This window comes from Myotis yumanensis, unplaced genomic scaffold (assembly GCF_028538775.1).
Source record: "Myotis yumanensis isolate MYYU_CA2020_CCGP unplaced genomic scaffold, mMyoYum1.0.hap1 SCAF_7, whole genome shotgun sequence".
NCBI classification, from domain to species: Eukaryota; Metazoa; Chordata; class Mammalia; order Chiroptera; family Vespertilionidae; genus Myotis; species Myotis yumanensis.
The window spans coordinates 16,751,080-16,763,103 of NW_027223758.1; the positions used below are offsets into that span (position 1 = coordinate 16,751,080).

Genomic DNA, 12,024 nt, shown 5'->3' on the forward strand with positions numbered 1-12,024 from the left:
AGCAGTTGAGAGACTTTGGCTCAAGGGCAAGAGATCAACACTGTGGATCATCCAGCCAGCCCTGCCACAGCTCCTCCAATCTTTGCTGGAAAAAAATCCCCCCATCCCGCCACAGCTCCACCCCCCAAATCTAAAGGCTTTAAACTGGAACACCCAGTGCACTCGGGATAAAAATCTCCACCCCACTCCCAGGATGAAACCTTTACCTCTTGTGACACAGGCTTAACTTTTGGAATAATGATGGTTTTTCATCAATAATAAGCATCTTGACGGAAGAAATACATATTTGAAAAACTAGGTCTCTGCCCTATAATACCCGAGAGCTAAAGAGAGAGCCAGTCAACAGACCACGGCACAAGAAGGAAAAATACAACTTCTTGTCAACACTTCCTGGAAGGAGAGACAGCAGGGGGTCCTTATCCAGGCAACCAGGATATTGGCTTGTTATACTATCAACCTGGGTGTGATGTCACCCAACCATCTCCTTCCACATGCCAGGGCATCAGGATTCTCTAGTGGTGAGTGGAAAATAGAGAACCAGAAACAAACACCAACGGTGTTTGTAGGACACACATGACCATTTCACGAACTATTTTAGCCCTGCACTCATTTTTTTAAAGTAGTTCTTGACCTCCTGCCCATCTATTTTTGTGTGTATGTCACCTTTGGCTGGAATGTACTAAGGCCCTATAATAAATGTGTCAAAGGCTTATGGAGTGCTTTTGAAAAGATTGGAGAATAAACCATACAGTGTGGTGGTCACAGCCTGGGCTGGGAAGCTAGAGTGCCTGAGTCTGGATTTAACAGCTGTGACCTTGGGCAAGTCACTTAATCCATGTCACAGTTTTTTTCACCTGTCATAAAGACAGTAAATGTTAAAATAATAATAATAATAGGTTATTATCATTAACACTATTATTACTTAGGTAGGAAGGGTCAATAAGAACAGTTATAGAACGTTGATTAATGCATGGAAGAGGTTATCACTACAAAAGCTTGAGTTATTGCACTAGCTGCCCCTTGGCCATGGTAGGAATAAACTCATCCATTCCATCCACTATCACTAATCTGCTTAAAATCCCACTTTCTTCACCTCACTCCTTTACTCAAAAGCTTTTGCCAGTCTCCACTGTTTCTCGGATGAACTAGAGCCCTGAGCCTCATTTTTGATGCCTCCATCTTTCCATCCTCAGCACCAACAATGAAACAAGTTGATCTATTCATTGTTCTTAGAAGAGGACCTCACCATCCTCCCTCCTTCCGCCTCTTTTCCTCTCCAGCACTTTGACCCTTCACTTATTCCAAATTCCAGCATCTTTCAATGCTCACCTACACCTCACACCCTCCAGCCTTCTGTCCTAGAAACCCAATGACAGGGTCACCACTGGGTACTCATTGACCACGCCTGGTGTTAACATCAATGCAGGTCATGTTCCCAGCCCAGGAACATGCTCTTCGGGGACAAGGCGGAGTTCTGTGTTGGTTGTTCTGTGACGAAGACTCTCCTTGACCCAACTCTGGCCAGGACACTCTGAGCCCTCTTCTCAACACGCCTCAACCTTGGCCTGTAAAGACCTGAATGAACACTAACATATTTTCTAACAGCTTATGGCTACATCCCTAGGATGACCCTAGCCCCCCTTAAAGTGTCTCCCGGAGAATGCTTAAGGCCGCCAAAATATGTCCTGCTTGTTCCAGCCGACACCTGTGGATAGGACGCCTGTCTCTGTGGGAGTGGGGAGTCTAACTTCAGTAAGTGCAAGTTAGCAAACTCAGGTGGCTTTCACTTGGACCAATCCCCCTTCCCACTTTATTTTTTTTTAATTTTTTAAAATATGTTTTTATTGATTTCAGAGAGGAAGGGAGAGGGAGAGAGAGATAGAAACATCAATGATGAGAGAGAATCATTGATTGGCTGCCTCCTGCATGCCCCACACTGGGGATCGAGCCTGCAACCCAGGCATGTGCCCTTGGCCAGAATTGAACCCGGGACCCTTCAGTCCACAGGCCGACACTCTACTCACTGAGCCAAACCAGCGAGGGCAGCCCCCCTTCCCACTTTATATAATTTTTCCCTTCCCTGATCCTATTGGGCCCCTATCGACTCCTCCTTCTCCATTTAAAACTCCTACTCACCTCTGTACAAATTGAAGTTGAATTCAGTTTATGTTGAACTCCTTTCCCTATGGCAATAGTTATTACTGATTAAAATCTGTCCTTACCACTTTAACCAGTGTCTGGCTTCGCTTACATTTCACATCTGCACGCACTGTAGCCTGCAGCGCAGGTGCAACAACGATGGCCAACATGGATGGGATCCTTATCATATGCCAGGACCTTGTCCAGTGTTCTGCGTGCACTGAAGTGCCATAGCTAAGCCTGTTTTTCAGGTGAGAGACATGTGGCCTGAGAGGGCGTATCTGGGAGTGAGCCCACAGCCCCGTGCGGGCAGCTCCACAGCCCTTCCACTCAGCCTCTGACTCCACTTGCTGAGAAGCCTGCCCAGTCACTTCAACATTATGCATCTACAAAAGGGACAGAGGCAAGGATAGAGGGGAGGATACAATGTGGTGATGCAAGGGTGAACTGGACACCCTCAAGTTCAGTCTCTGGCAGGCAGTAAGCCCCCAGCAGCATTTGCTCCTGGGAGACTTCACACACCCCTGTTCCGTGCCAGGAATCACTATCAACTGACTCTACCTGAGCACCCAGGACCTCAGCTGAAAGAGCTCCACTGCGTTCCAGAAACCACTTGCTTCCCCACTTAGCAACCTGCCGAAAGGGTGCTAACAGCTCTAGCCTTGTTGACTCAGTGGCTAGAGCATCAGCCTCAGGGTCTTGGGTTCAGTTCTGCTCAAGGGCATGTACCTCAGTTGCAGGCTCAATCCCTGGCCCCCAGTCGGGCGCCTGCTGGAGGCAACCAATCGATGTGTCTCTCTCACATCGATGTTTCTCTCTCTCTCTGTCTCTCCTCCTCCCTATCCCTCTAAAAATCAATGGAAAATATCCTTGGGTGAAGATGAATAACAAAAAAAGGATGCTAACAGAAGTGGCTTTATTCTGTAATGAGTCCTGGATGATATTAGCTTTTAAAAAAGATTCTAAGAGAGAATAGCCAACAAATCCATTTTCAAACATTATGAGAATCTGCATCAATATTTAGTAAAGAGACAATTATTTTAAATTATGAGAAAATAACCCAATATCCTAATAATTTTCATTTTGAGTTGATCAAGACTGCTACAACCCAGGGAACTCCAAAACAAACTGTGTACAGGGCCTTATCTATATGATGCACACAAAAATATTAACCCATGGATATAAAAATCAGGAATAAAAGTTCAGAGAGACCCAGGGCTGTAAGACTAATCATAAGCCCTCAATAGCCCATTAACAAAGTTATCCATAATCATACCTCAATACTAGTTCTTCTGGGAAAAATAAGAGGAATCACCTAAATTGTGGCGTTCTAAAGAGTCTCTCCCTTAGCCCTTCCCCAAAATGGGTACCGAGGAACTTGTTCTGCTAAATGCATTCCTTGGGGTAATTGATAATTTATGATCTTGCATCAGCCCCCAGTGCTAATGATAAAGGATGACATCAGCCTCACAGAGTCTCAAATGGCACATGACAGAGTCTAGCCCCACAGAAACAAAGCACCCTGGCTACCAAAAACAATCCATCCATCAACTCCGCAGTGAGCACCGCCTGCCATCAGGAGCAGAGCCAGGGCTTCCTGTGAATTCCTTCCGCACAGGAGAGCCAGGTGCCCCTCACCTGTGAGGCGCGGCTTGTCAGCAGTGATGACTGGTGACTGTGGAAGACCGCAGTTCACCAGCATCAAGTACAATGGGAATGGCACCACTCTCTGAGTGAAAAGTGGCATTCCTTATTTCTTCCGTTCAGGACAAGGCTTGGAGGAGGCAACCATGTGCTGGTTAACGTAATCCGTTAGAGGAGACTTCATTTTAACTTGTTTGGAGGAAACAAAAGGCCCATCCCATAGAGTAGAGACTAATGGATTGCTCAGGCAGCTAAATGTCCGTCAGACTCTGAGAAACATGCCAGATGAAAACGGAGTAAAAATCCAAAGCTTAAGAAAACCAACAGCCTCTCAAGGATACCATACCTCGCTTGGGGTATGGATGTCCCTTAAACCCAGGAGAAGGCCAGGTGAACAGTGACAGGGACCTGATGGCTCTCACTGGCTCCCTGGGAGGTAGGGACAAGAAAGAACACACTCACTCGTCATTCCCACTGTGTCGGTTAGCTGGGCTTGCAGGAGCACTGTGCTGCCTGGACTCCACAGACCTTCCCCAGGTGGCTGGCACAGTCTCTCAGTGACAGGCAGACCAAGATTGCTTCAACGCCTCAGCATCCTGTCCACTCTGCTGTATAATTACAACCCTGGAGGAAAACCTACAGGCAACCCTCCCTCCAGTGCAGGAGGTGCACGTATTCTTGCCAGCAAAGAAACCGTTGCAAATTCACAGATAGAAGGTTCACACGGAAGGACTATGACAGCAGCTGCAGCAGCAGCAGCAGGCCATCTTTGCATTCAGAATATTGGCAGAGCCTCCTCTCTCCTATCTGATGGTATTTTGCACATCCAGAGAGGATTTGCATTTCATTAGCTAGACTTAAAAGTGTAGCATTGAAGAAGTGCTTCTGATATCACTTTAAATGCCATGAATATCGTATTTCTTCAAGACTGAGTGTGTGTGCGCATATGTATATTTTAAGAAATCAATGAATAGCCCTGGCCAGTGTGGCTCAGTTCGTTGAAGCGTCGTCCCATACACTGAAAGGTTGCTGGTTCGGTTCCCAGTCAGGGCACATACCTAGGTTGAGGGTTTGATTCCCCATTGGGGTGCATGTGAGAGGCAAGGATCAATGTATCTCTCTCACATCAATGTTTCTCTTTCTCTCTCTCCCTCTCTCTAAAATCAATAAACATACCCTAGGGTGAGGATTTTTTTAAAAATAAATCAATGAATGAGCAAAATAATTTGTAGAAGATCCAATTTAGTGGTAGTGTTAAACAACAGTATATTTTAGCTAAATCAACCTTTTACCATGAATACAGTTTGAACTTGGGGAAGGAGAAACTCCAGTTGACACATTTTTTCTTAGATGTGCAAAACAAAGCACCTTTTTCTTTCCAAGATCTCTTATGACCTCTAGTGGTCTTTCAAAAAATCAAATCTACCATTCCTAAACTTATTCCACTTCACTTTAAAATGGATTTTTATTAGTTTAATAAAATAAATTTTATAACAATTTAGCTTCTACTCCTTGGAAAATGTCATTTTTTAAAAAATTACAAAGAATTTGAAACCTTACATGACTTCAGAGCATATTCAAGGCCAATTAGAGGCCCCTGCACTGTTAACCAATTCTATTGGCTGGGTACCAGGACTCCCAAAGATGGCTGGTGAAATTCCTAACTGCTCTACCCCTTCTTTTTGAAGGCTTGAGGATATTCATGAAGTAAGCATCAGAATGTCCATTTATATGAAATTGCTCAGAAGTCAGTCTTAGGTAAATTCCTCAAAAGCATGAGGCCATCAAATGCTTAATAAAAATAGATGCTTTGGGAGGTAAAAAATTAGTATTTAAAACCCACCAACCTTATGTTTTAAAAGTCCTAAGTTTTATTTCATCTATCTTAAGTAGTAATGATGTTGACCTAATTTGGTTAATCAGTGTCATCAAAAAAGGAGTGAGCCATTTTGGTGACAGTGGTACCCCTCACCCTTCACTAGTATCTGTGACTGTGCTTTCCATGGTTTGTTAAACTGCAGTTAACTGGGGCCCCAAAATATTAAATGAAAATTTCCAGAAATAAGCAGTTCATTAATTTTAAACTTTGAGTAACAGAATGAAATCGCCCAGCCCTGGATGGGAGTCATCCTGGATCCAGCGTATCCACATTGTACAGTCACTTAGTTTCAGTTATTAGATTGGTGGTCAGAGAAAGACCCCACTCACACAGCTTTTCTTACAGCATATTGTTGCAGCTGCTCTATTATGTTATTGTTGTCATCTCTTACTTGCCTACTTTATAAATTAAACTTCACAATAGGTATGTATGTATAGAAAAACATAGTATAGAGTTTTGTACTATCAGGGTCTTAGGCAGGGGGTTTTGTCTTGGACTGTATGCCCTGGGAATAAGGGGAGGGGACCACTGTATTTACAATGCTGACTGACAGCACATAATCCTTTCCTGGTGAGTCCTTCCCTACCCCCATGATCATATGTTCCTAAATTATACTTTCCTGAAGGGTAGGAGGGTCTAATTTACCTGTGCTGACACTAACAAGAGAAACTTCATAGATCAGAAAGGAGGATTTGTAAGGTGTGAGCAAACCAATTAAAAATGTTATTTCACTCACAAAATTCCTTTTCTTCAGAATGTGTTTGGCTTGTATTAATTAGCATTTATAGCCTAATCCGAAGGATTTTATAAAGAGAGAATTACAATGTGAGTAATTAGCTATGAATAAGAAAGAAAAATAATTTTCTACGAGGAATTTTCTTCTTGTTCTAAATTAAGTGAATAACTTGTATCTGAACTTATTCTCCTCGGTAATCTTATTTTAGACACATGCTGTCTGGATCTCAGAATGCAAAGTAAATGCTTTACAGGAAGAGTAAAAATGGAATCCCTTTACATTGTGTGCAAAACGTTCAACATCTGCCTCCCTCCTTTTGCTTCCCTTCATCACCGACCTTCTCTAAAGAGCAGTGAGTATGACCTTGTCTTAACTTCCTTACCTCTATTCAGCTCACTGACAATTGATTAACAGTATCCAACCCTGCCCTTTGGGGAGGGGCAAGACGAGTCCCCAAACCAAGTTAGTGGTCAGAAGTAGGGCACTGAGTGGGCAAGGCTGGCACAGAGGAGCCAAGGGGATGAGCTTGGAAGGAAGACCCTGGGGAAGGCAGAGTTCAGAGCCATAAGAATAAGACAAAAAGAGAAGCAAATTAGGATGAAGTGGGGTTGGGGCTGCAGTCTGGGGGAGAGGCCAGTGTCAGGCAGGCAGCCACCCTCCCTCTCATCCCAAGTTCTCCTGACTTCTCTTTAATAGATATGGAATTATCCAAGTTATTAATTTATCTCAAATGAGTTTTGGTAGTTGGTGTTTTTCAAGGATTTGGCCCATTTTCTCTAAATTGTTGAAGTTACACAGTTGTTGCAGCGCTCCCCAACCCTTTAATGTCTGTGGAGCCAGTAGTGGTGTCACCTCTTTTATTCTTGGTATTGATGGTTTGTCTTCTTTTTCTTTTCCTTGATCAGTCTGGCTAGAAATCCATCACTTTTACTCAACTCATCTGTGTCTTTTTAAATTTCCAAATCCAACGGCCTCTCTTTTATACTCAAATGATTTAATTGCCCTTCACTGTTTGCCACTTCAAGAGTCTGACTTCTGCCACACTCCTTCCCCTCTCTTCCAGTTTTCTTTCTTATTATCAGTAGCAGTTCATTTTCATCTTTCAATATCCTGCACTTTTCACTTTAAAATCTCCCCCTCAACTGGACAATCTCCTTTTCTCTCATGATATCCTCACTCATGAGAGGACCTGTATTTCTAACTCTCTCCTGTCCATCTAATGCTATTATTTCTACTTTCAGCTAATGAACCCTGACAGCAGCTCCCCGAAACCCTGAGTTATCATTAACTCATTTTAATTCTTGAACTTCTTAATCCAAATTGCATTTTTACTGATCTACTCCCCCCACCACCACCGGGATTTCTTTGACTTGTCAAGGCCTAAATTCCAGCCGGCTGCTCTGTGCTCCTCCTCTATAAGCCACTGACCACATGGAAAGCAGTTACCTAGTAACATAGAGAGCATATCATGCCTTTCTTCTTCAGTGCTCCCTGCTGGCTCCAAGATAAAGCCTTCCCATTACAGTACTTCTATCCAGAACCTGCTCTTTCTCCCCATACGTTGAACAGTAGCTGTACCTGCCAACCTGCCTGGTAATAGACCGTGCGCTTTCCTGTCTCCATGCCTTTGCTCATTCTGTCACTCTGACTCAACCTTCCTGACCAGATTCAGAGGCCGGTCCTTTTTTAAGTGAACCCATCAGTTAGTATCAGAACCAAGATCAGAATCTATATCTACCTCACATCATTATTACAGAGTCTTAACAATTATGCTGTAATACTACATGCCTGGTAAATAGTAGGTCCCAGGTTTTTAAGATTTCAATTCAATACTTTCTACAGAAATGGAGCACTTATCAAGTATGACAACAGCTGACCCGAGAAGATCCAATTTATTCTTCACTGATAAAAGCCAACTACTCTTGTGAAATGGTTTCATATACACTCTTATGAAACATTTACTAAAATGCATAGATATTAAGAATGCAGTTTGGCCCGGCCAACCTGGCTCAGTGGTTGAGCGTTGATCTATGAACCAGAAGGTCACGGTTCGATTCCCGGTCAGGGCACTTGCCTGGGCTGAGAGATTGATCCCCGGTGTGGGGCATGCAGAAGGCAAACAATCAATGATTCTCTCATCATTGATGTTTCTCTCTCTCTCTCTCTCTCTACCTTCCTCTCTGAAAGCAATAAAAATATATTTTTGAAAAGAATACAGTTTGATGACTTTTGACAATTGTCTAAACCACAATCAATATACAGAACATTGGCATCACCCCAGAATTCGATCATGTCTCTCCCTGTCTCACTCTTCCCTCCACTGGAGGCAACCACTGGCCTGATTTCTCTCTGTACAGTTAGTCTTGCCTGTTTTGTACATCGTAAAAGTGGGATCAACAGTATATGGCCTTTGTCTCCATGTCTGCCTTCTTTCATTCAGCATAACCTTTCTGAGATTGATCCATGCTATCATTGTGTGATAAGTACTTCATTCCATGTCACTGCTGAGTAATATCTATTGTATGGATGTGCCAGTTTGAAAATGTAAAGATTTAACTGTTGATGGACATTTAGCCTTTTTTTGGGGAGGAGGGGGTCGGAAGGTTGTATGAAGCTGTCTTCACCCCTTTCTGTTTTACCTCTTCCAAGCTACATAGCACAGTTTATTGAGGGTGGTTCTCTCTCCCCCACATAACTATAATAGTAATAATAATAACAATATTTAATTTCCTTAAGCAGTTACAGGTGATTGGAAGTGTGCTAAGGGACTGATTTTCATCAGCTCACCCAGTCAACCCAGTGGGCACTATGCTTGCACCCACTGACAGAGAGGAAATTGAGGCCTGGAGAGGCCGGTTCCTTTTTTAAGTGAACCCATCAGTTAGTATCAGAACCAAGATCAGAATCTATATCTACCTCACGTCATTATTACAGAGTCTTAACAATTATGCTGTAATACTACAGGCCTGGTAAAAAAAAGTAGGTCTCAGGTTTTTAAGATTTTAATTCAATATTTTCTACAGAAATGGAGCACTTATCAAATATGACAACAACTGACCCAAGAAGATCCAATTTATTCTTCACTGATAAAAGCCAAGCAACCACTCTAGTGAAATGGTTTCATATGCACTCTCATCTCAAAGCAGCCCTTCTATTTTGCTCACAACTTTGTGAGTCAAAACTCTGAGGGGACACAGCTGGGCAGTCCTTGCTTGGGGTCTCTCAGGGCTCCACCGTCACAGGTTGGCTGGGCTGCAGATGCAGGGGGGCTCTCCTTGCCTGGATGTCCTTGCTGGCTTCCTCACACGGCTGTCAGCCAATGCTGTCAGCAGGAGCCCCGCTGGCCCACTGACCCGAGGGCAACATGTGGCCTTTCCGGCACGTTGGTCTCAGGGCCGTCGGACGTCTACACCCCATTCCCTACAGAATGAGTCCCAAGAGAAGTCCCAAGAGACCTAGCCTCAGAAATCACAGAGCCTCCCTTCCACCATGCTGTATGGGTTGAAAAAGTCACAATCTGGCCCTAGCCGGTTAGGCTCAGTGGATAGAGCGCCAGCATGCAGACCAAAGGGTCCTGGGTTTGATTCCGGTCAAGGGCACCTACCTCAGTTGCAGGCTTCTCCCCAGCCCAGGCCCTGGTCAGGATGTGTGTAGGAGGCAACCAATTGATGTGTTTCTCTGACATCGATATTTCTCTCTATCGTTCCCTCTCTCTTCCACTCTCTCTAAAAATCCATGGAAAAATATCCTCGGGTGAGGATTAAAAAAAAAAAAGTCACAATCTGGCCCAGATAAAGAGGGCCACAGACCCCACCTCTAGATGAGAGGACGGTAAGGCCACAGTGCAGGAGCGCTTGCAGGATGGGAGATGGGGTTGCAGCCCTCCTTGGCAAACAGACTCGGGCATAGCCCTCTCCTTAAGATTGCTGAGCTTGGGGGCACTAATGGTGTCGACTTAAGACACCCCTCTTTGGGTCAACAGAATCGTCATCCGCTGAATGCCAGAAAATAAGTGGGCTCTACTAGGAAAATCAAATAGGTAGATTCGTTTTTATTTATTTTTATTTAATTTATTTATGTATTTATTTTTAGGCAGATTCATTTTTAGATTTGTTTTCTTTTAAAGTGATTTCACTCAGCATGGGACAAAAAAACTATGTGTTTTCAGAAACCCATGAGCAGTAAATCTACAGCTTTGCCGGCCACACAGCACCAAATGAGTCTCATCAGACATTTAGTTCCGCAAATACGTCATCAAGAGGCACTGTAGACATCTTCAAATGAAGTCATGCTCATGGGTATTCCAAAACAATTTAATCCAAGCCGTACCTACTTACAGTACAACTGACAATTTAAAAACTCTTCCCCAGGGAACTGTCAGGGTGAAGCTTAGGTGACCAAAGGCACTGCTCCCGCCTTACCTGGCTTTGCGAACGTGCAGCTGAGGGTAATGGCTGTGCCTGTGACATATGTGCACAGCAAAGTCCTCGTTAAAGGTCAGATTCGGAATGCTTCCCACTTGGTCAAACACAGTTATCAGAGTTATGCCTGAATCACAAGAGACAGAGAAATGTGGCCTCGTTTTACCAGGGAATAACTAGAACTTCCAAACACAGCGTAGTTCCCATTCTCAACGGTGTTTTAAGTGCTATAGGCATAGAGGCATGGTGTACATTGTGGACCTGGAGATCACCCTTATTTCCCATTCACCACGGCCCCATTCAAACATGAATTTCCTGTTCCCGACCGGGGCTGAGGTAGTCGAGCAGACCTTACCGAGGCTCATGTAGGCCGGCACGATGAGAAAGATGAAGTGCAGCTCTGGCACCGCCTTAAACACAGACCTGGCCAGGGAAAGAGAGGGTGGGTGAGTGTTAGTAACGAAGCAATCCCCTCAGCTGGCACCTGATTGAGACAAATGCCTTCACTAAACGGATGAGGTGTTCCAACCTCCCTCTCCCCTCCTTTGCTCCCTGCCTGCCAAGGCAAGAACATCTTCCAGGTAGTTTCTTCTTCTTCTCTACTTTTCCTTGGGCTCCCCAGCCCTTTTCTATCTGCTCCATGGAGGTAGGAAGAATAAAGGCTGCCATGTTCACGGAGCACACCAGATTTCTGCAAATATTAACCTTTGACCTAGCATCTGGAAGGTCTGGTGTGGCATTTCAAGTGTGACTTGAAAGCTGAGCCCCGCTCCCAATGTCTGTGCAGGCTGTCAGCGACACATCACGTCACCCGGGAGCCCCGCTGATCATATTTCAGCATGTCCTATTATTCAGGATGTTTCTACAGTCTGTCATGTTAATAAACATTTCTAAAGATGCGACTGAGGAAAACTTTAGGAACATCCTAACCTGTGGTTTTCTTTCGGCAATATCACTGCTATTCCATAAATGCTACACCTCAAAGAGTGTCATGTCCTTGAAAGATATTTTGAAATTAAGAGGCCCTCCATATCCACAGGTTCTACAGCTGTGGATTCAATCAACCACAGATCAAAAATATTTTTTTAAAAATGTTACATTGCTGCTGATGTGTACTATGTAGTTAGGCCTACAATGGTTGCATCTGTACTGAATTTGAAGGATGGAAGGCAGATGCCACTTATGAGTCCAATGGCTTGTTTTGT

At 44.1% G+C, this 12,024-nt stretch overlaps 1 protein-coding gene across 4 annotated transcripts in view; it reads right to left on the reverse strand.

The window, feature by feature from the left end:
• The window catches only part of CFAP61 (cilia and flagella associated protein 61), a 244,904-nt gene that overhangs the window by 221,481 nt on the left and 11,399 nt on the right, over nt 1-12,024 (reverse strand). For all 4 annotated transcript variants that reach the window (XM_070419827.1, XM_070419826.1, XM_070419830.1 and 1 more), the window contains 2 exons: nt 11,175-11,242; nt 10,820-10,946 (listed from right to left, as the gene is read on the reverse strand). In XM_070419827.1, coding sequence (XP_070275928.1) covers nt 10,820-10,946; nt 11,175-11,242 — 195 coding nt within the window. The remainder of the gene's footprint in view (nt 1-10,819; nt 10,947-11,174; nt 11,243-12,024) is intronic.